At 34.1% G+C, this 27,835-nt stretch overlaps 1 protein-coding gene across 2 annotated transcripts in view; it reads right to left on the reverse strand.

The window, feature by feature from the left end:
• The window catches only part of LOC138699446 (C-Maf-inducing protein-like), a 900,368-nt gene that overhangs the window by 2,102 nt on the left and 870,431 nt on the right, over positions 1 to 27,835 (reverse strand). For both annotated transcript variants that reach the window (XM_069825318.1, XM_069825320.1), the window contains 7 exons: positions 24,186 to 24,374; positions 20,437 to 20,540; positions 18,263 to 18,475; positions 11,595 to 11,687; positions 7,337 to 7,493; positions 3,456 to 3,713; positions 1,058 to 1,252 (listed from right to left, as the gene is read on the reverse strand). In XM_069825318.1, coding sequence (XP_069681419.1) covers positions 1,058 to 1,252; positions 3,456 to 3,713; positions 7,337 to 7,493; positions 11,595 to 11,687; positions 18,263 to 18,475; positions 20,437 to 20,540; positions 24,186 to 24,374 — 1,209 coding nt within the window. The remainder of the gene's footprint in view (positions 1 to 1,057; positions 1,253 to 3,455; positions 3,714 to 7,336; positions 7,494 to 11,594; positions 11,688 to 18,262; positions 18,476 to 20,436; positions 20,541 to 24,185; positions 24,375 to 27,835) is intronic.

Raw genomic sequence — 27,835 nt, forward strand, 5'->3', positions numbered from 1 at the left:
AATTTTTCTCCTCTAATATTAATTTTAATTATGTAAGATCGCCATTTAATCAATTATTTATAAAGAATTCTTTTTTACAAATTTTTTATTACAAATCTAATAACTTTTTGTCCTAAAGTTGGCTCCCTGAAGTTACTAGATGAATGTAGAGGGGAAGAATTTTAATTTGCATAAATATTCATTTTACTTTCAAATCCATTTTTTCGTAAGTTTATTTTTCTTGATTGAACCCTAACATTTTTATGCCAAATATTAATCAGTCTGGATGAAATTTTTACTGCAAGTATTTATGAGGTAGCTGCATGTTTCTATGCATTTATTTTGTGAGAAATGGTGCTAGATTATTTTATTAATATTTTTTTCATGAATTACGGGAAAAATAACATTTTTAATATTTCAAAAAAATTTTCAAAATGAATAAATGAGATATTTCATAAAATTAATGCATATAAATGTTTCTCTATGTCTTGTGAATATAACAAAAAACGAAACTTAAAAATTGAGATCTTCTACTAAAAGTTTGATTAAAAATATTTCTAAAAATAATAGAAAGAAAATAAGAAATCAAAAGTCAAAAACATTTGGGAGTTCAAAATTTGGATTTTGTTAGTTCCTTACATAGTAAACATGCTCTCAAAATTTGGTTGAAAAGAAATGATTAGGAAAAAAGTCGTCATTTTTAGTGGAATGTCTCTTAACATCAAAAAAGAAAGAAACATACCTCAGCTGCCTATATTATAAATTTATCATGCTCCATTACAATCCCACAGAGCCAAAGAAATACAGCGCCACTGTTATAATGTTATAAAACTTAAATTTTGAATCATGCCAGAGAAAGGATTGTTTACACAGTAACAAATAAATAAATCCATCAAGTTCTAAAATACAAATATGGTTAAAAAGTAGGCCGGAACTAGGAACTGTGTGTTATACTGACACAAAACAGAATAGAAGTGAGTCATTTAGTCGACAATAACACACACGAAATTATCTTTTATTTCTTATCTCCAGCAGACTTTTTATTATTTCCCATAAATCAATAGCCAAGTGTGCTCACCTGTGTAGCCCACAGATTCAGATACTTGAGGGAAGGTAGTTTTATGAGCTGCTCGGCACATGCGCTTGTTACATGTGTGAAAGCAAGGCTAAGGACTTCCAGGTTGCCGAAGGATCCACAACTCAGCAGACGGGCAATGTCAGCATCTGTGGACCGACTCGGCAATGTCAGCTTGCGAGGTCCCCCTTTCTGTTGCTGCAACAGACAGATTTTGCATTTGTTAAGACTGGAATTGTAACATTACGAAGTTTGCAATATAATTATGAATGTTCAAAGACAACCATGGCTTAAATTCTGAAGACCTCGAAATTGACGAAAATTATCCGAAACATTAACAAGAATATCATTATCAGGGACATACTACTACCACTATCACTATTATTATTATTATTATTATTATTATTATTATTATTATTATTAATACCTTACTTATGACTTTTAAGGAACCCGGAGGTTCATTGCCGCCCTCACATAAGCCCGCCATCGGTCCCTATCCTGAGGAAAATTAATCCAGTCCCTACCATCATATCCCACCTCCCTCAAATCCATTTTAATATTATCCTCCCATCTACGTCCCGGCCTCCCCAAAGGTCTTATTATTATTATTATTACCTTACTTACTGACTTTTAAGGAACCCGCAGGTTCATTGCCACCCTCACATAAGCCCGCCATTGGTCTGTATTCTGAGGAAAATTAATCCAGTCCCTACCATCATATCCCACCTCCCTCAAATCCATTTTAATATTATCCTCCCATCTACGTCCCGGCCTCCCCAAAGGTCTTATTCTTATTATTATTATTATTATTATTATTATTATTATTATTATTATTATTATTATTATTATTATTATTATTAATTCGTATCATGTGTATAAGAGTTTGATGGTTACACCACGCTTTGCTAAGAGTAGACAATTTCATTATTCATTAGAAACTTAATAACTAAGTAATATAACAGCATACAATTTGTTGTTGTTTTCTAATGCCAGGCGTTTGACAATAAAGTCATTTGACCTCTTGCACTCCAATATTTTTCAAAGATATTGTCATGGTCAGCCACTGAAGCACAGAATTTGAGGTACTGACGAATTAAAAATTAACTTATTTAGATTAAATAAATATTAACATAGCCAAGTTGTTATTTATTTAATTTAAATATCAACATAGTGAAGATGTCATTTATTTAAGGGAAGAGGATGGTATTTTTTGGTGAAAAATGAATAAATTTTCAAAAAACAATTTTTTTCCTTAAAATACTCTGTGATATGTGTAGAATACATTGTATAATATTTTGTGGGTATTTGTGCCCTTATCGGTTGTTGAGACGCCATTTTTAAACTTCCTGCGCTCTGGATTTTTAAATTACACCGCACTTTGTTTGTTGTTTCCGGAACTTCATTTTTTTTTTCAAAACCAAATTTTTCTTTAAAATACTCTGTGATGTGTGTGGAATACATTGTATAACATTGTGTGGGTATCTGTGCCCTTATTGGATGTTGAGACGCCATTTTTAAAGTTCCTGCGCTCTGGATTATTAAATCACACCCCCTTTGATTGCTGTTTCTGGAGCTTTATTTTTTTTGCTACATAGCCAGACAAAAATCGATATAATTTTTGAACTATTAAAGATGTATGAATGAAATTTAGAATACACATTCTCTAGACTACTAGGAGACTTTTCTCTGTAACGGAATTTCCCTAATTGATTTCATTTTAAAAATAAGTCTCTCTGTTGCAAGAAAGAAAATAAAAAAAATGTTATTAAATTTTAATTGTTTATTTTACAAATGTAGGAACTAATATCAAAATTCTGTTATAGACAGTTTGTAGAGCGTGCTTTTACAAATAAATTGTAACATTGCGTTTGAATTTATCTTTAAAAATGGCTTGGATATATCGAGTTTAGTAAAATCCTGCATTGGGTACATTTTTTTTTTCAAATCTGGCTCCCAAATAATTTATTCAAAATATTATATTTTGTTGAGTTGCTATAGCCGTGAGCTCTCTACATACAAAAAATTAATATTTTACTCCAAATAGGAAAAAAGTTTAAAAAATTACCATCCTCTCCCCTTAATATAAATAACTTAATAGTTCGTCAGTGATTTTATAAGTGTTAATAGAGTGTAATCAAGAATGAAGACACAATTTACGTTACTATACAGTAAAGAGAACCAGTATCGTTTCGTAAAAGAGGATGTTTAGAAAGGCAGCAGCATACTGTAACCATGGTAACTGTAAATATTTGTAAATTAATGTACCAGTGGCCCTTGCAATGAATTTTAAGACACAATTTTCCAATGTACGACGTTTACTTAGAAATGTTAGATATGTTGGTTTATAATATTATGCTGTTTCTGATTTACAGTTTCTGTTAAACCAAGGGGCAAAGCTCACCAGTTCTCGAAGGTGCAGCTGTCGCTGACAAAGTGCGGCGTAGTTCTCCCGGCCTGAGGCAGTGCTCTGGAGTGTGGACACGAGCTGCATTTTCTGGTCCTCTTGGTCGATGAGCTCCCACTCCAGCATAAGGCAGAGAGCCTCCTGCGCGGCAGAGTGGCCCCGTAGTGCGAGCAGCAGACAGGCTCCGAGCTGTTTCTTCGTCAGCTGTGACAGGAACCACTTGCAGCGACAACAACAGTGCAGCAAGGTCTTCAGCTGCGGAAAACACCACATTCTCTCTTATACCGAATTTTGCACACCTCTACTCCCTCTTACGTATCTGTCCGATTCCACAGTCTTTCTCGGTATCATAACTTAAATACTCTGTCACAATATGATAACACGCTAGAAATACCACTGCACACATCATCTCTTTATTCTTCATCTTTCACTGTTGCTACTTCTCGTCACTGGAATTCTGTGTCGCCTGAAGTCAAGGGCTGCCGAACTTTAATTTCCTTTAAATGTAAATTAGAAAAATATCTTATGATGAGTTGCCAGACCTAACGCGTTGCAAATATTTAATGGAATGTGTTCCACTGTATTTATTTTTATTTATTTATTTTTTTTATTTTTTTTTTATTGTGTAATCATGTAAATCGTGTTTATTTATCACTTAAGGGGACACTCAACTTAAAAATTGGAGAAAAAGTGTCATAGATATGAAAAATTAAATTTCTACAATAATTTACGTGACAGAACTAAATCAATACGCAGAATTCTTCCCCTATTCATTGAGAAGTCACAGTCAAATGCACAAAGCCAAAAAATAATAAATGATAATTAAAAGTGATATTTCAATTAATGATTGATTAAAAATTGAAATATTTTTTATTTTGAAAAGTATTGGATCTAATGAGCTGAGATTTTGCATGTTACTTTCCATGTGTATATTAAACTCTTTCTTCAAATTTGAAAAAGATTGGTCAAATAGGAAAAAAGTTCCAAAATATAGTTGAGTGTCCCTTTAACGCCAATATGTATCCCACTGTGTTGCTTTTTATTATTAATCTATTTTTGTGTACATTTTATTCAATTGTCGGTTTCTGGTTTAATTATGTAAATCCTACTTAATTGTAATCTAATACTAATATGTATACTAATGTGTTTATTTTTATTTTTTACTGTGTACATTTTTTATTGAATTATCGGCTTCTGTTTTTATGTGATTCGTATTTGATTCTAACAACATTAATATGTATTCCACTATGTTTATTTTTATTTTATGAGGTAAATTTTTATGTAACTACCTCTTTTGATCTCATTATGTACCTAAATTGTATCAGTATGTAATTACTTAATTCCGATCCAGTTTTATGTTCAACTATGTAAGCAAGTTTTAATCCTGGTTGAGTGTAAGAGAAGGCCTTACGGCCTTAACTCTACCAGGTTAAATAAAGCCATTATTATTATTATTATTATTATTATTATTATTATTATTATTATTATTATTATTATTATTATATATGTTGAGAACCTGCTTTAATAAGAATCAATCAATCAATCAATCAATCAATCAATCAATCAATCAATCAGTCAGTCAATCAATCAATCAATCAATCAATCAATCAATCAATCAATCAATCAATCAATCAATCAATCTCCTTAATGTATCCAGCTGTTTGCTGACAACATAAAGTCCACTATAGTCCACTGTAGTCTATTCAGTTGTTGTTTTTCACGAGAAATGAAGGGTATTTTGATCGGTGTTCATTATAGATGCCTGTTGCTAGTAGCCAGAGTTGGGGTGTAGTCAATATATACTGCAGGGCTGTGTCTTCTGCAACTGGTACTGATGATTTTAATTTACTTCTTTTGTGATTTATGGATGGACAGTATAGAAGAATGTGTTCCAGATCTTCATCATGATTATTACACCACAGACAAGTAGGATTATCAGAAATGTGAAATCGGTGTAGGTACAATTGTGTGACAATGTGACCTGTTCTGGCTCTTGTTAAAAATGTTTGAACATGTCTGGGCAAGTTTTTGTACATTTCCAGGTCATTTGGTTTCTTTTGTACAGACTGTAAAATTTTTCCTTTTGTCAGAAGAGAGCCAATTGTTGATCCATAGGTTTGTAAAATGAGACTTTTCTGAAGCTAAAGCACTGGATAGAGATATCACTTGAAGCTGCTTTAATAAGAAAATAAATGCATTATGCATAGTGTTTCTTTTCTGATTAAACGTCTGGGGCACTTCCTACAAATCAAGAAGGCAAGATAGCCATCCTCATCTTTCTGTACATGTCTTCATTATTTTATGTACGTGAAAAGACACCTCAGATCGTCTGTAAACTTATTTTAAGTAATATCGAGTAACATTTCTTTTTACAAACATATTATTGAGGAGAATAAAGATAGTGAAGTTTCTGTGCTTTGAATTTGCAATTTCTTTTAATGTGAATTTATAGACTGGACCAATCAATGGCCGGCTTATGTGAGGGCGGCAATGAACCTCCGGGTTCCTTAAAAGTCAGTAAGTAAGTAAGTAAGCGAATTTACAGACTTGTCATTCGAGAAATTTGGGACCTATTCAACTATTAAACTTTGCAACTTAGCGAAATTTCACTTTTCATTTTTCAACTTTCGAAAAGTAAAAACTCTTTCTGTTTCTCCATAAATTAGAGACTGCTTTGTACTTTTTATTCCATTCTGCAAAGTTTTTGCATATCAGTAGTCATTGCAACTTCATATTGTTGAGCTCTATTTCCTAGCCAATGAAGACACGTGAGTAATTGTTCTTCAGATGAAAGATGTAAACTTCTTCTTATTTTTGGTTATAGAATAGGCTCAGTTCTTTGAAGAACATGATTTACTTTATTTGGCGTAATTAGAAGACATTCACAGAATTCAGACAAACTTAGGTTATGGAAATTTATCCTATTTTTATATACCGGTACTCTTTTTCTGAGTTCATTACTTGAATAACTTAATTGTAAATTTTTTTCTTCTCATCATATTTCTTCTCTAAATTATTTTGAATTCAAAGCAAAAATATATTCTATATACCGGTAATGAACTTAGGCTAATCTTAATGGCAGACAGACTTTGTACTTTTCAAAAATCCCTTTCACTTTCAGCATATGGAGTGGAATGGAAGTTTAGGGAGGGGGGGCACTATAACCCAGCACTCAAACCTTTTACGATCTATTACGTTAACTCTCAATTCTGGCGCATTCCCAAACCCACACCGGCTGACTATACTAAGGTTCGCTGCGTACTCAGGTTTCGAGCAGGTAACCCCACTCATCCTAGGCCAGCCCTCTAAGTGCTTCACCAGCTGACGTTCGGGGAATGCTATGGAATGATGACGAAATGTTGGCGAAATGATGTAGACGTCTAATATGGGGAAAAACGAGAGAACCCCGGAGAAAAACTCCAACTGCGATCTTGTCCATCTCAAGTGCCACTATGGATTTTTCAAGTCTGACCGGGTCTCGAATCCGGACCACCTGCGTGACAAGCTGAAGGTCTGGCCACTCAGCAACCGCAGGGGATTTCAGCAGATGACTTTGCACTTTTCAAAATCGTTGTTGTCTAATGGTAGAACAAAAGTAATAATATATTTGAAAAGTTTCCTCTGCTTTTTCTTTTCATTTTGCAAATCAGTTTTTAAAAGGGGAACAGAAACTACAATGAAAAGTGCAAACTGCGAAGTCAAACGTGGAAAAGTTTAATGGTGAAATAGATCCGTGGCTGCCTCTAGGCTTTATATGGAATATGTAAGGATATTTCAGTGGGATAGTCTCCGTACACATAATTGATTAATATACTACTGCCATACAAATAAAATAATACATCAATTAAGTAAAGAAAAAAACACTTCAAACGTCTTACCATGTGGCCCCAGGTTTGCCCGTCATCTGTGCACACAGAACTGGATGGACAGTAGACGTGGAACCAGCCTTCCTTCCCCTTGCGGACAGCTTGTACCATTTGGTGCGACGAGCAACGAGCGTCAGTTCCAACGCGTTCAATTATTGGTCTGAAGCTCCTGTAAAATATATAGTATCACTATTAAATATACAGAGTGTTAAAAAAGTATGGAATGTTACTCATAACTTCTTAAATATTAATTTAACAAAAAAAAAAAGTTTTATACGATAGCTGTTTGAGATAATACGAATATTTATTTTCAGTTAATGACTTTACTATTAATATATGTAAGGTGCAAGTCCTTACATTATATGATTTAATATTGTATTAACGTTTTCGTCGGTTTCATACCAACATCATCAGATACAACATTCTATATAGCAATATCATCACTAACAGGTACATATGTCTCTACAAACCAAAATACAATATATATTAATAAGCTATGATAAAAACATGATAAAAACCAACATAATTAGAATATAAATGTGTCTTTTTTGTGTGACTAGACCCTACTGTCAAATGATTAAAGCACACGTGTGATTACAATACTTGTACAAATATGTGCTATAGTACTATCTAGTACTAGATTTCATTTTATATTTTTTATTATTTTATCAGTGAAGACCTGCAAACATATTTGTACAAGTATCGTAATCACACGTGTGCTTTAATCATTTGACAGTAGGGTGTAGTCACACAAGAAAGACACATTTATATTCTAATTATGTTGGTTTTTATCATGTTGTATGCTTATTAATATATATTGTATTTTGGTTTGTAGAGACATGTACCTGTTAGTGATGATATTGCTATATAGTATAGTATAGTATAGTATAGTATAGCATAGTATAGTATAGTATAGTATAGTATAGCATAGTATAGTATAGTATTTATTAGCTGTCGTTATAGCAAAAGCTAATGACATTGTCAAATTACACGTGTGAAATTATAGTGCAAAAATGAAAATTATTCTATTACAACACTAAACATAAAACAAAATGATCACAAATACTCCTTAGAGTTTACAATTGAGAGTCAAGATTATCAAAATTAGGCTAATATCTAGATGAAAATTGTAACACACTGATCACAGATATTGATTTGATTAACAATTTATGAGAATTTCCTAATATATTACAGAATAATAATACAATTCAGAGAAAGAAACCTAAAAAATATCAACAGCTTGCTTTCCTGATTCAAAATATTCTTGTACAGAATAGAATGGGTTTCTAAGAAGCCACGTTTTCACTTTGACTTTGAATATGTCAAGTGACACTTCCTGTGCTTCCTGTGAAGTGTCACTTGACATATTCAAAGTCAAAGAATGTTGTATCTGATGATGTTGGTATGAAACCGACGAAAACGTTCATACAATATTAAATCATGTAATGTAAGGACTCACACCTTACATATATTAATAGTAAAGTCATTGACTGAAAATAAATATTCGTATTATATCATAGACTTTTCTGAAAATTAATCAAAATGAATTGCAAAAAAATGTTTGAGATAAACCATACAATATGATACCAGTGCTAAAAAACAGTTATTCACGCATACGGATTGTGATAGTAAACTTAATTTTTTTATGGCACCCTATATTAAAATTTACATGTTCCGAATCTCCATTAAATTTTACATGTGAATGTGTAGAAATTTTATCAATTTACCTGTTTCATGTTTTTTTAACTACGGTATTTATTAAATTTGTTTCGTAGACTTCAAAACTTGAGACAAATAAGTATGTAAAATCATGTTGAGTAGGTCATAAAACTAAACAAAACACTATCACTAATCAAACTTTACAACAGATGCTCAAAATGAGACCATTCGCAGCCAAACAATGTTTCAGTCTACCACGAAAACAGTCTATTGTAGGTATGAGATAGAACAGATTAGTCATGTAACTGTGAGAAAGACATTATTATTATTATCTTTTCTTGTTATTAGCGTTAAAACGAAATGTTGTTGTTGTTTTCTAATGCCAGGCATTTGACAATGAAGTCATTTGACCTCTTGCACTCCAATATTTTTCAAAGATATTATCATGGCCAGCCACTGAAGCACAGATTTTGAGGTGTTCCGAATCCATTTCTTGGTTTGAGTTGCACAATGGGCAGTTAGGGGACTGATATATTCCAATTCTATGCAGGTGTTTGGCCAAACAATCATGGCCTGTTGCCAATCTAAATGCAGCTACAGACGATTTTCGTGGTAAATCGGGAATTAACTGTGGATTATGATGCAGAGAGTTCCATTTTTTCCCTTGAGATTGTGCTATCAAATTTTGTTTGTTGAAGTCTAAGTATGTAGATTTAATAAATCTCTTCACAGAGTAATACGTAGATTTAGTAACAGGTCTGTAAGTAGCAGTGCTGCCTTTCTTTGCTAAAGCATCCGCATTCTCGTTTCCCAGGATTCCACAATGGGATGGTATCCATTGGAATACAATTCTTTTATTGAGTGATATTAATTGAGAGAGCATTTTAGTTATTTCTGCTGTTTGAGATGAAGGTGTGTGTTTAGAGACTATTGACAGAATAGCTGCTTTGGAGTCTGACAATATAACTGCATTCTTAAATTTATTGATGTGGCATAGAAGATTCCTGAGACTTTCACTTATTGCAATGATTTCTCCATCAAAACTTGTTGTTCCATATCCAAGAGATCTATAAAGTGAGAAGAGACAGCACGTAACACCTGCACCGGACCTTGTTCTCTGGAGATCAAGGATCCGTCAGTGTATAAATGAAGCCAGTTTTGTGGAGGGTACCTAATATTAATTGTCTCTAAAGACAATTGTTTCAGTATTTCAGTGTTTACTTCTGATTTCAGTATTTCTTCTGTTAAATTTAGATTATATTCTATATTTAAGGGGAATTGGACGTTATCGCATGCAAAGTAATGGTAAAAATAGCCTATCTTCAAGCAGTCATAAATGTAATACTATTTATCACAGCTATTTCATTCATTTAGTGATATATGTATACACATTAAACTTTAAAATGAAAAAAAGAATGGTTAATCTAGTGTAAATCTTACTCTTAAATTAATTTTTGAATTTAAACATATGTTTTATATAAATTCACTACATACCTGTGATTAGGTACAATCTATTCACTTACCATAGCACTCATTGAATTAAAATTTTGGCCACTTACTGCTAACAGATACTAAAACATACCCTACTAAAATTATTAAAATATCTGTAATATTATGGGCATAGGGCTTATACGAATCTTCAATTTTTTTTTAATTTATTGACGGTGATGATTACTATAAGCCCTATGCCCATAATATTACAGATATATGAATAATTTTAGTAGGGTATATTTTAGTATCTATTAGCAGTACGTGATCAAATTTTCAATTCAATATGTGTTATAATAAGTGAATAGAGTGTACCTAATCACAGACATGTAGTGAATTTATAAAAAAAAATTGTGCTTAATTAAAAAAATTAATTTAAGGATAGAGATTTACTCTAGAGTCACCATTCTTTTTCATTTTAAAGCTTAATATGTATACACACATAGCTAACAAAAATGAAAGACCACTGGTAAATAGTACACTATTATATTTATGACTGCTAGAAGATAGGCTATTTTTACCATTATTTTGCATGCGATAATGACCAACTCCCCTTAATAGAGTTAAAGGGTTTGGTTTAATTTGTAAGTTTTCTTTTAAATTCGGGATATTGATTTTCTGTATTAATTCTTGAACAATGGATATGAAACTTTTTTGAGTTTTCAATCTACGAAATGTAGCTGACATTGTACGTATTATGAAAATATAGGTATATTTTATTACAAATATGTAACTGATTTATGACTGTAAATTTTTCACGAGTTTTCGTGAAAATTGGATGTTTCTGCAAGAATCTTTATTTCTGCGGTAAAAACAAAAAAAAAAAAACAAAAAAAAAAAAAAGGCATTTATTTTAAAATTATTTTAAATAAATACAGTATATTAGTTTTGAAGAAAGAAAAGGGTCACAAATTGTTTGGTAATTTTATTGTCCTCTTTAATAGCCTACAGGACTATTGATGAATTGGGTTACTGTATAAAACTGACAAGAAAACATTCTAATGGAGGCAGATAAAAAAGTTAATTTTTTTCTTCTATCATGTTAATAATGTCAAAACAAGTGTGCTTGGCCACTCGAATGTAATTACGAAGGTTGTCCAGACAGTACAATGATGTTACATACCTTACGAATGGTTCGTGGGACAGAGCGTCACTAGGGAAGGGGATGGGCTGCAATAACTGAGCCAGAACAGGTCTCCAGTCTTCGTACTCAGAGCTGGAAAGTAACAAATTGCCATGTAAACAAACAATACATAGGAGCAATAGTTACACGAAGTTAGTGCTCTGGACAAAACATTAGTTGCCAGAAGAAATATCAACAGCAAATGTATATCTGTAATCGTTTTAAATGGGGGAGCAGAGACAAACAATGCTGGATTATTCTGTAGAGATTTGGGCTGAAATTTATTTATACATCTTGATTACACAACTTTTAACACTGTATCACTTCGGAATATGTATGATAAGAACTTTATTGTGTTAAATTTTAACGTACCTTGTTAACATGTTTCGACCTATTTTCGGTCATCTTCGGAACTGGTCGTTATTGGTCATGGCGCCTCTTGTTTCCTGTGTGGGTGCGTTCGTAGTGCAGAGTCAAAGAATGTATGTGTTTTGAAATTGAGTTGTGTGTTGAGAATATCGTTGGGGTGTGTTTTCGTATGTCTGCATATTTCATATTGTTCTACTGGATGTTCAGTTCAAAGTGTGTCATGACTCGCTGTATGCCGTCATGTGGCTAGCCGATGAGCCTAGAGAATTCAATCTTCCTACACTTCCGCAGAGGTGTATTACTTATGTGCCAGAGAATTAGCCTAGCAAGTACGGCGTTCATTCAGAAGAGTACTTACCGATACGTACGGTAACGCCGGTAGTGGCAGGAATGTGAACTGTTTCGAAACATGTACTGAAGTGAGTTTTTTCTTACTGTCGGGATATGGGGAGAGGGTTAAGACGATTACTTGCGTATTTGTTGACATTAACTTGGACGGTCAACATGGACACGGAGCATTTTAATTTGTGTTGTGGAATGTTGCCGTACGCAATCGATGATAACAAATACCCTGCGTACGACTTGCCCGCGCAAAACACAGTTCGAAAGAAGTTATGGTAGCACACAGACAGTACAGACCGCCATCTGTTGCTACGACGTTCAAGTTATACCGTACACGTTCTCAAGTTCAGATTGAACGCCTTGATTAATAGGCAACTTCTCTGACACAAAAGGTGAAACTCGCTTCAAATTGCTGACTCATCAACAGTGACGTCATGACACACTTTGAAATGAACACCCATAGTGTGTTGAGTTTCTGGCTTTTTGGTTGGATGTGCAGTATTTCCATGTCTGTGTTGATGTCTCCGTAGGTGTGGTTGGCATTTGTGATGTGTTCTGCATATGTGGAGGTGTTTTGTAATTTTGTTACATAGGACAGACAGGCAGATCATTTCAAACACGCTACAAAGAACACATCACAGCCATAACAAAATTACAAAACACCGCCACACATGCAGAACACATCACAAATGCCAACCATACCTACAGAGACATCAACACAGACATGGAAATACTGCACATCCAACCAAAAAGCCAGAAATTCAACACACTAGAACAATATGAAATATGCAGACACACGAAAACACACCCCAACGATATTCTCAACACACAACTCAATTTCAAAACACATACACTCTTTGACTCTACACTACGAACGCACCCTCACAGGAAACAAGAGGGGCGAAGACCAACAACGACCAGTTCTGAAGATGACCCAAAATAGGTCGAAACATGTTAACAAGGGACGTTAAAATTTAACACAAGAAAGTTCTTATCATACATATTCCGAAGTGATACAGTGTTAAAAGTTGTGTAATCAAGATGCATATTTTTAAATTCCTTTGCAGAATGAAAAGTTACATTTGTTCAGAAGAAATTTTTGCACATTTAAAGGACAAAACTAAAATTTTTTCAATAATTTATTATCATAATACACCTTTAAGCCACCGGCGTGGCTCAGTCGGTTAAGGCGCTTGCCTGGCGGTCTGAAGTTGCGTTCGGGCGCGGGTTCGATCCCCGCTTGGGCTCATTACCTGGCTGGGATTTTTCCGAGGTTTTCCCCAACCGTAATGTGACTGCAACGTAATCTATGGCGAATCCTCGGCCTCATCTCGTCAAATATCATCTCGCTATCACCAATCTCATCGGCGCTAAATAACCTCTAGTAGTTGATACAGCGTCGTTAAATAACCAATTAAAATAATAATACACTCCTTTCTCAAACTGACGAAGCATACTGAGAATTAAATCAATGGCTTTCCCAAAACATGCTATGAAATATTTATCTTCCCGAGTACTGGGACATTACTTACTTACTTACTTACTTACTGGCTTTTAAGGAACCCGGAGGTTCATTGCCGCCCTCACATAAGCCCGCCATTGGTCCCTATCCTGAGCAAGATTAATCCAGTCTCTACCATTATATCCCACCTCCCTCAAATCCATTCTAATATTATCTTCCCATCTACGTCTCGGCCTCCCTAAAGGTCTTTTTCCCTCTGGCCTCCCAACTAACACTCTATATGCATTTCTGGATTCGCCTATACGTGCTACTTGCCCTGCCCATCTCAAACGTCTGGATTTAATGTTCCTAATTATGTCAGGTGAAGAATACAATGCGTGCAGTTCTGTGTTGTGTAACTTTCTCCATTCTCCTGTAATTTCATCCCTCTTAGCCCCAAATATTTTCCTAAGCACCTTATTCTCAAACACCCTTAACCTATGTTCCTCTCTCAAAGTGAGAGTCCAAGTTTCACAGCCATAAAGAACAACCGGTAATATAACTGTTTTATAAATTCTAACTTCAGATTTTTTGACAGCAGACTGGATGATAAAAGCTTCTCAACCGAATAATAACAGGCATTTCCCATATTTATTCTGTGTTTAATTTCCTCCCGAGTGTCATTTATATTTGTTACTGTTGGTCCCAGGTATTTGAACTTCTCCACCTCTTCAAAAGATAAATTTCCAATGTTTATATTACCATTTCGTACAAAATTCTCGTCACGAGACATAATCATATACTTTGTCTTTTCGGGATTTACTTCCAAACCTATCTCTTTACTTGCTTCCAGTAAAATTCCCGTGTTTTCCTAATCGTTTATGGATTACTGGGACATTATTGTTGTTTTATTTTTAAAGTTCAGTATAATTCTACACTTCAAAAAAAAAAGTCACTGACATGAAGAGAAATAATTTTGATGTGATTTTTTTTGTGTGTTCAAGTCCAAAGAATAGCGTCGCCACCATATGGAAATTTTCGCTAAAAATGGGGGAGAATCATCGGAAATAAAATACTTTATTTCGAAGAAATATAGTATACATTCGTTATTTTTAAATTTGCTGTTATGTTCGTCTCTAATAACACAAGTACTTAAGGCAGTAAAATGTTGCAATGATTTCTTTAATCAGATTAAAATACAGATAAAATGTTTTGTTACATATGTTGAATGTCGTCAATAAATGTGCCAAGATTCAAATATGGTAATGTTTTTCTGGCTATTCCTTTCAGAACATTCAATATATTTTCTTCTTTTTAATGAGAACCAGTTTAAGTGAAGGACTGGAGAAAGAAGTCTGAGAATAAGCATAGGAACAAAAAGATGTTCAAGACCAAGTTTAGAAACGAATGGGAAACGTGTCCAAAAGTAGAAATGTAAAGGGGAACAAGACCTTAACATTTGCTGTGCCATATTAGCAGAGAAATAATCTTTGATTTAAAAAACGGTCAATATATTACAAACCCGCCGATCTTGGGGTAATATAGGCCTAATGATTTGCATACGAAGTTTAGTAATAAAACCCAGTCGAAGGCTAGAAAGTGAAGTCAGAAAAGTCCCATGTGTAGAAGAAACCTTACACAGTCAAAATCACTGAATAGCTGTTAATATCTCTATCTAATTCATGCTTCACAATCAGATGTCTCTACTGCATGTTCCTGACGTTTCGTCAGATTACAGTGGCCTCTGACAGACAAAGCAGAAAAGTAAAAATGTTCATAAACTGAATTTGAGGTCTTATTACATGAAGTTCTATGGAAATTCAGGGAAAAATTCATTTGAAATTAAGTACCGGTATTTCTTAAAATAATGTCGCTGAATTGCCAAAGAAAATTACAAATATTATACAAATCAGATTTTTCTGAGTTTCTTGATGAAGCGGAATTTATCTGGTATTCAGTCATGCTTTATAACACTGATTTCTACAATGCATTATAGGTATCGAAATACACACTCCTTCATATATGACGCCAAGGGACGTTGCATGCGTACAATTTACCTCAGTCTGTCGTGAGCTACTGAATGGATTACTCATTCGTGCGTAGTGTACACATTTTTCAACACGATTTCACAACTGGTCAATTTAATTTCAGAAAGCGTGATTTCTGTTTCAGATCAATTTAATTTCAGAAAGCGTCACATGTATTTCAGATTAATCAATTTAATTTCAGAAAGCGTCACATGTATTTCAGATTAATCAATTTAATTTCAGAAAGCGTCACATATATTTCAGATTAATAAGTTTAATTTCAGAAAGCGTCACATGTATTTCAGATTAATCACTCTAATTTCAGAAAGCGTCACATGTATTTCAGATTAATCACTCTAATTTCAGAAAGCATCACATGTATTTCAGATTAATCACTTTAATTTCAGAAAGCGTCACATGTATTTCAGATTAATCAATATAATTTCAGAAAGCGTCACATATATTTCAGATTAATAAGTTTAATTTCAGAAAGCGTCACATGTATTACAGATTAATCACTCTAATTTCAGAAAGCGTCACATGTATTTCAGATTAATCACTCTAATTTCAGAAAGCGTCACATGTATTTCAGATTAATCACTTTAATTTCAAAAAGCGTCGCATGTATTTCAGATTAATCACTTTAATTTCAGAAAGCGTCACATTTATTTCAGATTAATAAGTTTAATTTCAGAAAGCGTCACATGTATTTCAGATTAATCACTTTAATTTCAGAAAGCGTCACATGTATTTCAGATTAATAAGTTTAATTTCAGAAAGCGTCACATGTATTTCAGATTAATCACTTTAATTTCAGAAAGCGTCACATGTATTTCAGATTAATAAGTTTAATTTCAGAAAGCGTCACATGTATTTCAGATTAATCACTTTAATTTCAGAAAGCGTCACATGAATTTCAGATTAATCACTTTAATTTCAGAAAGCGTCACATGTATTTCAGATTTACTTACTTACAAATGGCTTTTAAGGAACCCAAAGGTTCATTGCCGCCCTCACATAAGCCCGCCATCGGTCCCTATCCTGTGCAAGATTAATCCAGTCTCTATCATCATATCCCACCTCCCTCAAATCCATTTTAATATTATCCTCCCATCTACGTCTCGGCCTCCCTAAAGGTCTTTTCCCTCCGGCCTTCCAACTAACACTCTATATGCATTTCTGGATTCGCCCATACGTACTACATGCCCTGCCCATCTCAAACGTCTGGATTTTAAGTTCCTAATTATGTCAGGTGAAGAATACAATGCGTGCAGTTCTGTGTTGTGTAACTTTCTCCATTCTCCTGTAACTTCATCCCTCTTAGCCCCAAATATTTTCCTAAGCACCTTATTCTCAAACACCCTTACCCTATGTTCCTCTCTCAGAGTGAGAGTCCAAGTTTCACAACCATACAGAAGAACCGGTAATATAACTGTTTTATAAATTCTAACTTTCAGATTTTTGGACAGCAGACTGGATGATAAGAGCTTCTCAACCGAATAATAACACGCATTTCCCATATTTATTCTGCGTTTAATTTCCTCCCGAATGTCATTTATATTTGTTATTGTTGCTCCAAGATATTTGAATTTTTCCACCTCTTCGAAGGATAAATCTCCAATTTTTATATTTCCATTTCGTACAATATTCTGGTCACGAGACATAATCATATACTTTGTCTTTTCGGGATTTACTTCCAAACCGATCGCTTTACTTGCTTCAAGTAAAATTTCCGTGTTTTCCCTAATCGTTTGTGGATTTTCTCCTAACATATTCACGTCATCCGCACAGACAAGAAGCTGATGTAACCCGTTCAATTCCAAACCCTGCCTGTTATCCTGAACTTTCCTAATGGCATATTCTAGAGCGAAGTTAAAAAGTAAAGGTGATAGTGCATCTCCCTGCTTTAGCCCGCAGTGAATTGGAAAAGCATCAGATAGAAACTGGCCTATACGGACTCTGCTGTATGTTTCACTGAGACACATTTTAATTAATCGAACTAGTTTCTTGGGAATACCAATAATTAATTTAATTTCAGAAAGCGTCGCATGTATTTCAGATTAATCAATTTAATTTCAGAAAGCGTCGCATGTATTTCAGATTAATCAATTTAATTTCAGAAAGAGTCGCATGTATTTCAGATTAATCAATTTAATTTCAGAAAGCGTCGCATGTATTTCAGATTAATCAATTTAATTTCAGAAAGCGTCGCATGTATTTCAGATTAATCAATTTAATTTCAGAAAGCGTCGCATGTATTTCAGATTAATCAATTTAATTTCAGAAAGCGTCGCATGTATTTCAGATTAATCAATTTAATTTCAGAAAGCGTCGCATGTATTTCAGATTAATCAATTTAATTCCAGAAAGCGTCGCATGTATTTCAGATTAATCAATTTAATTTCAGAAAGAGTGATTTCTATTTCATGCTGTTGCGTACATTAAAAGGGAAAACTCAACAACAAACCCATAAGCAGAGCCAGACTTACGCGTATAGGAACACTGTGACGTAGCACTGAAGCTCTTTCTCGTGAACCGTGTCCTCCGCGCCCTCGCCCAGATCTTTCTCTGAATTCGGCGTTTCGTTGAGCCTTGCCGTTGTGCGCCGTTGTTCAAAATTTGAGAAGATGGCCGCTAAGCAGACAGCTACGAGGTTAGGCAGGACTCTGGGATGAGGACATCCGCTCCCTGGACCATGGACACTGTCGAAAAAAACATTACATAAATTAATATTCAAGATGGTAGGAAATGTAAAAATTATTACAGACAATAAAAATGTTGGTTGTTAGTGAAGCAAGAACAAATTAATATGTGGCATAAATTGAAAATCCCACTGAAACTTTTCCTGACTCTATAGAGTGTATCTAAATTAGAGTGACAAACTTCGGGATCGGCTAGATTACCTTTTGTAAACACTTTTTGTGCGAGATCGTGCGTATTTGCTTGGTTTCCGCACAAAACCAATCCGCGGAAAGTCTAAAATTCCACATTCAGTATTCCCAACCTAACACACATAACAATTTCCCTCTTCTTACCGCTTAAGTGACATATTGATTTTACTGCTTTAGGCTTTTAACATATTATTTTTAGAGACGTTCAATATAGTAATAACTATAAATTGGAAACTTACCACTGCAATTTCACCTAAATTGCACTGTTAATTATTGTTTTTAAATATTTGCAAAAATTAAGTAAACTCTACAACTCCACTAAAGTTACTGCATTCGTGATGCAAATAACATTAAGGAAGCCGTGAAAAAACCAACAAGATTCCAGACTCATCATAGATTGAGGGGGGAAAAAAGACAGACGTATATCACGGCCTGCTGGAGTATAGTAAACACAGAAAACATTATAAAGCAACAATGTTGAAGATAGATATTTTTGTTTTGCAAATTTGCCGCCATTGAACAGAAACCAAGATGGAGATTTTATTGCAAGTAATTAGAAATTCCTATTTCAGGTATGTTATAAACGATCTTCGCACAAAATAATGTAAGATACACGAGCGGTATGTTTTCTTTCAATTCTCGGAAATTCCTCGAACATGAAAACTTCAACATACCGCTCTTGTAACGCATATTACTATTGTTGAGGAACAAATGGACTGCAGCATATTGGATTCTGACTGCTAATTTAATACTACAGTAAGTGTTTTTCCCTTTTTCTGAGTTTGTTTTGTTCGTGTTTTTCTGTATTTTTGGGTCAAATGAATATGTGTAACATTAACTATTTGTTTAAATTCATAAATTACTTTTCAAATAACTTATCGTTTTAATCTCGTCCTATAAGATTGTAATAAGCTCATGTTCTTAATTAAATTGTTGCCATTCATTTTCTAATGACCATGCATTCCATACGCTGTCATGGTCTATTCAGTCTATTGCATTCATAAAGAAACAACATTTATATAGAAATGTGACCAGAGCTATCTAGTGTTAAGTATAGCAACTAACTACACATGGATAGCAGAAACAACTGAACAATGGAAACATTAATTTCTGTCACAAAACACGATTATATGTTAAAGCATGAAATTTTAATTAAATGTATAATTATTTATTATATAGTGACATTCCGTAAAAGTAAATTTATTGGGTGTATTTAATACTGAGCAAATTGATATTGATTGATAATTTCTGAGTTTAATGATGATTAAATTATGTTGTTCCTCATTGATTTGTATGGTCACACCAAGAGGGCTATCTCTTGGGACACATTACGGATTCCACTGCCTTCTAAATATTCATCTGGTCGAAACGATTGTGAATCACTAGCGACATGACTAAAGTGACAATGACAGATGGCTATAATTGGTTGAAATTCAACGGAGTTTTATATCCCATTATTGAAACTAAATAGGCTAGTCAACATAATATAAATGCTCCGGTCTGTCTTGCGAATAACATCACATGAAAAGGCTACGAAGAGATATATTCTCGTTGTATTTGTACGTCTGGTTTCAGGAATAAGTGAAGTTCAGTTGTTTATTTAGCATTTCTCTTCCGCATATCCTCCAAAATATTCACATTAAGTTTCACCTTACCCTGATCAATAATTTTCCATCCAGAGCTAATTAAGTAGGCACAGTTCAATTTGATAAACACTCGATATAATATACAGAAAAATAAATACAAGAGAAATAGAGAGCTTTATTTCTCACCTTGCGACAAATTTCTGTATCACACCTTCGCCCACGTTTTGGGAATAAAGAGCACGGATGTAATCTTGAACAAAATGTCGCATGTGCTGAGACTTGCTGAAATCCTGGAAATAAATAATTTATGTATAATTAGTGATACACAACATAATCTCAAAGCAAATAAAGATCATAATACAGTAAAATCTGAAACCAAGGATCAAAAGGAACTACCTAAATTAAACCGAAGATTATTATAATTTTTAGTATCTAACAAAGCTTCTTAAATAAGAAATGCGTCCAAGAAGAATAAATCATTTCTCTAAATTGTACAAGCATGAATACTGCCGCAAAATGTAACATTTACTTAAATAAATAATTCACTAGTTACGCAAAAGGTCACTTGCCAGACTGTAGTGCTGTGAAACGGCAAGAACGTTATCTGCGAGAGCTGGCGATCTGCCAGTGCCGAAAGATGGCAGAAATGCTCGTCCCTTAAGTTTGACTCGTTCTCTATTTGTACCGACGGATATTTCTGGAACTAACCTACCCCTCTGAATGACGGCATTTGGTCGCCATAGAAATACAGTGCTAGCGTCCTCCTCGGAAATGTGCACACATGTAACAAATGACTAAAGCTCGATTCACATTATACCGAACATCAACGTCACGGACCATCACCGTCACCGTCACGTCCAATGCAAACCCATTCACATTTAACGGCAAGTGACCGTCAGTTTGCCGGCGTCATCAAGAATAGAGAAGTAGTCAATGTTCTCAAACAATGTCGTAGCTCCTATGAGAGACAATCAATTACATTGTAATTTTTAGGATTCATATATAAATGTCTAAAGAAAGCATAGAAAAAATATAGCCAAATGGCTTGTCTCAAAATTGAGACGATTCAACAAGGCTCATGACAACAATCACCTCCTACATAATAGCCAAATTGGCTAGTCTCTTATACATGAGACAACTCATCTCGCCTAAGGTATTCCGTGGTTTTCCTCAGGCGTGAGACAAATGTCGGGATGAGTCCTATAAGAAATGGGCCACGGACCTATATGCCCTTCCCCATATATATTCCTCCCTTATTATAAACGATGTATGCCCTAGTTCAGATAATATAAATAGTCTATTAAATATACGAGGTCACTCAATAAGTCGCAAATTGAAAGGACAGGGAACTTTCAAATTGCAGATTAGATTTCACGGCGCTTCTTCCGACGGCCTTCACGTGCTTTGTCATCGAACAACAGATGACGGCGTCTTGCCATCCTAACGGCAAACACCAGCCAACTCCTCCTCGCCCCGTTCCGTGATCACTTGATCAAAGTCAGCCCCCCCCCCCCCCCGCGTATGTGGTACCTAAGAAGTTACGTCCAATTTCGGTTTCCCCTTCAAAATTTTCTAGAGCTCCCTCAGGGGAGCAGCGTAACCCGGAGTGAGACTAGTGGCCAACAGGCTTGGAGCTCACATATTTAGTTTTGTACAGCCCCCAACCCATTGCAAGGACGCGTTTTGCGTACCTTTTAAATTTTCCTCCCAATTCTCCTTCGATTTTTCGATTTCATAGAAAAAAATTGGAATCAAAACCTTTTTTGGACAGTGAGAAAAAAATACTAACTTCGAAGACACCCGTTGAAAATAAACATTGACATATCAAAAGTTGATAAGCGACAACCTTTTTATTTTTCACGTTAGATGTGAGTTCAAAGCGAGAGCGATGATTTCTATGAGAATCCGCAATTCTAAAAGATAAAAGTTGTCGCTCTGCATAAGAAAGTCCGCCATGCAAACCCCCTCATTAAACACGCCGCAACTCGCAAACCGGTACAGGTTTTGAATATCAGCAACTTTTAAAAGTAATTTTCATTCTTTCTAAACATTTCTCTCGCTTTGACTCCCCATGTAACGTGAAAAGTTTGTCGCTTATCACTTTTGAGAGTGTCAATGTTTATTTTGATCGGGTGACTTCGAAGTTAGTAAATTTTTTCTCACTGTCCAAAAAAGATTTTGATTTCAAATTTCTTCTATGCTTTCCTTAGACATTTATATATGAATCCTAAAAATTACAGTGCAATTGATTGTCTCTCATAGCAGCTACGACGTGTTAATGTTTAACGGTGCTGCTAGAGTCTGTCTAGCAGAAAAAAAACCGTCCACGTACAGGTTCCGTCACGTCAAAACATTCTCCTCGAGAATCCCAGACGGTCCGTGCCGTTGACGTTGCCTGTATACTGGGTGTTCATTTCAAAGTGTGTCATGACGTCACTGTTGTGAGTTAGCGATTTGAAGCGAGTTTCAGCTTTTATGTCAGAGAAGTTGCCTATTAATCAAGTCTAGCAGAAAAAAAAACCGTCCACGTACAGGTTCCGTCACGTCAAAACATTCTCCTCGAGAATCCCAGACGGTCCGTGCCGTTGACGTTGCCTGTATACTGGGTGTTCATTTCAAAGTGTGTCATGACGTCACTGTTGTGAGTTAGCGATTTGAAGCGAGTTTCAGCTTTTATGTCAGAGAAGTTGCCTATTAATCAAGTCTAGCAGAAAAAAAACCGTCCACGTACAGGTTCCGTCACGCCAAAACATTCTCCTCGAGAATCCCAGACGGTCCGTGCCGTTGACGTTGCCTGTATACAGGGTGTTCATTTCAAAGTGTGTCATGACGTCACTGTTGTGAGTTAGCGATTTGAAGCGAGTTTCAGCTTTTATGTCAGAGAAGTTGCCTATTAATCAAGTCTAGCAGAAAAAAACCGTCCACGTACAGGTTCCGTCACGCCAAAACATTCTCCTCGAGAATCCCAGACGGTCCGTGCCGTTGGCGTTGCCTGTATACTGGGTGTTCATTTCAAAGTGTGTCATGACGTCACTGTTGTGAGTTAGCGAATTGAAGCGAGTTTCAGCTTTTATGTCAGAGAAGTTGCCTATTAATCAAGGCGTTCCATCTGAACTTGAGAACGTGTACGGTATAACTTGAACGTCGTAGCAACAGATGGCGGTCTGTACTATTTGTGTGCTACCATAACCTCTTTCGAACTGTGTTTTGCGCGGCCAAGTCGTACGCAGGGTATTTGTTATCATCGGTTGCATACGGCAACATTCCACAATACAAATCAAATGCTCCGTGTCCATGTTGACCGTCGAAGTTAATGTCAACAAATACGTAAGAAATCGTCTTAACCCTCTCCCCATATCCTGACAGTAAGAAAAAAAACCCACCTCAGTACATGTTTCCAATCAGTTCACATTCCTGCCACTACCGGCGTTACCGTACATATCGGTAAGTACTCTTCAGAATGAACGCCGTACTTGCTATGTAACTTCTCTGCCACATAGGTAATACACCTCTGCGGAAGTGTAGGAAGATTGAATTCTCTAGGCTCATCGACTAGCCATATGACGGCATACAGCGAGCCATGACACACTTTGAACTGAACACCCAGTATGTGAACGCTACTATATAAAATGCGTTGTACAATGTTTTGATGCAACGCTGCTGGTCCGTGACGTGACGTTGATGTGACGTATAATGTGAATCGAGTTTAATACTTCTTACTGTAAGCAATACTGACTCAACTATGTTGATATTAAAAGGCACGTTCCCATCTGAAGGAATGAAGGAAGATGCCATTGGAACTTTCATCCATTCAACAGTTACGGATTTCCTCTGTTCACAGAAATATCTGTCATTATGGAGTCAAAGATCTGAATTCAACACTCTGTTAGGGGTCAAAACAAGCTGAAACAGTTAATATTAGGCCTACTACATACCACATTGTGTTTGAGGATTCGATGCGCTATTGGAGTCAGCTTATCGGCCACGACGGGGGATCTGGGGTGGAGCACACAGTGACTGGAGAAGAAGCGGCACATCTCAGGCGTGGGTGGGTTGTTGTCCAGCAGCGGCGCCATGATGCTGATGAGCTCTTCGCTGCTGGCCCGGCCGGACCACAGACCATCCTGCAACACAAAAACACGGCACAAAAATTAGTGCTTGAAGTGGTTCTGGCTTATGCCTTGGGTTTTCAAGGACCGGGCTCGGGATGGATTCTTGTACTTAGGAATTGTGCACCCTATAGAACTGTTTTCAGAACATGGGAGGGGTAATAGTAGGAGGAAGAAGAATAACGTGCTGATGATATGGCGTTGTTAGGAGAAGAGGAGACGATACTAAAGCATATGCCACTGGAGCTAAATGACAGCTGTGAGCAGTATGATGGACTTCATATTTATGTAAATAATAATAGCAAATAAATGTAAGAAATGTGTATAAAGAAACGTAAATAATAATTGAAAATAAATATAAATAATAATAGCAAATAAATGTAAGCAATGTGTATAAATAAACGTAAATAATAATTGAAAATAAGTGTGAATAATAATGTGTGTAAATAAATGTAAATAATAAATGTAAATAATAATAGAAAATAAATGTAAGTAATGTGTATAAATAAACGTAAGTAATAATTGAAAATAAATATAAATAATAATAGCAAATAAATGTAAGCAATGTGTATAAATAAACGTAAATAATAATAATTGACAATAAATGTAAGTAATGTGTATAAATAAATGTAAATAATAATAGCAAATAAATGTAAGAAATGTGTATAAATAAACGTAAATAATAATTGAAAATAAATATAAATAATAATAGCAAATAAATGTAAGCAATGTGTATAAATAAACGTAAATAATAATTGAAAATAAGTGTGAATAATAATGTGTGTAAATAAATGTAAATAATAAATGTAAATAATAATAGAAAATAAATGTAAGTAATGTGTATAAATAAATGTAAATAATAACAGAAAATAAATGTAAGCAATGTGTATAAATAAACGTAAATAATAATAATTGACAATAAATGTAAGTAATGTGTATAAATAAATGTAAATAATAATAGAAAATAAATGTAAGCAATGTGTATAAATAAACGTAAATAATAATAATTGACAATAAATGTAAGTAATGTGTATAAATAAATGTAAATAATAATAGCAAATAAATGTAAGAAATGTGTATAAATAAACGTAAATAATAATTGAAAATAAATATAAATAATAATAGCAAATAAATGTAAGCAATGTGTATAAATAAACGTAAATAATAATTGAAAATAAATATAAATAATAATAGCAAATAAATGTAAGCAATGTGTATAAATAAACGTAAATAATAATTGAAAATAAGTGTGAATAATAATGTGTGTAAATAAATGTAAATAATAAATGTAAATAATAATAGAAAATAAATGTAAGTAATGTGTATAAATAAGTGTAAATAATAAAAGAAAATAAATGTAAGCAATGTGTATAAATAAACGTAAGTAATAATTGAAAATAAATATAAATAATAATAGCAAATAAATGTAAGCAATGTGTATAAATAAACGTAAATAATAATTGAAAATAAATATAAATAATAATAGCAAATAAATGTAAGCAATGTGTATAAATAAACGTAAGTAATAATTGAAAATAAATATAAATAATAATAGCAAATAAATGTAAGCAATGTGTATAAATAAACGTAAGTAATAATTGAAAATAAATATAAATAATAATAGCAAATAAATGTAAGCAATGTGTATAAATAAACGTAAATAATAATTGAAAATAAGTGTGAATAATAATGTGTGTAAATAAATGTAAGTAATGTGTAAGTAATGTAAATATTAATTGAAAATAAATATAAATAATAATAATAGCAAATAAATGTAAATAATGTGTGTAAATAAATGTACAGTAAGTAATAATTGAGGGGTTTGCCGGAAAAAGGCCGTATACGTCAATATGGCGAATTGAGATACATGCAATCTAAGATTTTAAAACGCACCTGAATAAAATGTTACACACGCACGCAGCCCTGTACTGCAGGTATGTACAGTACAATCAAACAAAATTTCGCTACTATAAATAATTATTCACTACATTTTAAACCGTTTTCCCGAAGAAGGGCGTATAGGTCTATCCGCCTTTCTTCGGGCAAAGCCCTCAATTGTAAATGAATGTGAATAATTATAAATAAATGTAAATAATAATTGTAAATAGATGTAAATAATAAATGTAGGTAATATGAAAATAGTAATCGATAGCGATACACATGTTTAAACTCATTTCCCCTTCTTCTTTACTTCACAGACCCCAAGTTCCCTATCTCAAAATGTTGTGTACGGCATCCCATATTTCTTGTTCAATTTTTGCACGCTTATACTGAACTACGGACTCTGTATATGCGATGATTGTTCCGATCCAACACGGCCTGGATGGTATTCGTGAAACCAATGCTGACAGCCCTGACAGGATCAGGTCCCATCCCCATATGAGACCTGATAATAGTAGGGATTTTCGTTTAGTGACCTCTGGTGCTTTGATATTGTATCGCCTCTTAAAATCCAACGCTACCGACTTTCAATATAATGACTACAATGAAACCCACTTCAATCTATTATATATATCTGAAAGCGAAAGTTAAAAAGCTCGAAAGGAAGTCCAGTTAACCCTTAAATTGGCAATGTATCCTATAGGATACAACAGGTTAATAGGCCATGTGCTATAATTTTAATAGAACAATAGAAAAAAAATTGATAGGAAAAATTAAAATTTCACAATTCTATAATACTAGTGGCTTGTGCAGCAAATACTGCTGCAAACTAAGTTCCTTAGACGTTCAAATAAAAATTTTTCAGATTTATTTTCAATGAAGAATACTTGTCTTTTTGATAGATAGTTATTTGCTTCCATAATAATGAAACATACTCCCTCTGAATGGATTTTTTTAGGCCAAATACTTTTTCTTGAACCTATCCAACTTCAGTTTTTGAGTTTCAACGCGAAAACGCAAGTATCAATGTCAGGACGATGGCAGTAGCTATTTCAGGTCATTGTGGATTGTAGGCAAAAGTTAAAAAAAAATGTCAGGTTTGCTAAGCTTTCGAACAATAGCATTTTCGTATAGCTGCTGCATGTAGAATTTGAAATGTAGAGCATAAAATCATTTTATCCTACTAAGAGATCTTGCTGAAATGATCGGGAGACTACAAAATTTTCTAGGCCTCTTATTTTATCAGTAAGTAATACCTTTTGATCTTTCCTTAGGAACTGTAATTTTTGCGCTCTCTCGAGCCAATACTGAAGACAATGACACATATCAATATCTACACTACACCGCCATTAAGTATATGAAAAAGACCCAACCCCACTGGGTTAATAAGTATAAAAATATTTGATTTTTAATAACAATATTATTATCTTACTTAAGTTTTGTAGTTATATATAACAGTCACTCAGTAAATTATAGAAATGAAGATCTAAATTAAGATATTCTCTACATTTACTTATATAACCACAAAACGTTTCACTTTCATGTCATCAATATAGCATCAATATTATGTACAATTAATGAAAAATAGATACATC

The sequence above is a fragment of the Periplaneta americana genome, chromosome 5, assembly GCF_040183065.1.
Source record: "Periplaneta americana isolate PAMFEO1 chromosome 5, P.americana_PAMFEO1_priV1, whole genome shotgun sequence".
In the NCBI taxonomy this organism is placed as follows: domain Eukaryota; kingdom Metazoa; phylum Arthropoda; class Insecta; order Blattodea; family Blattidae; genus Periplaneta; species Periplaneta americana.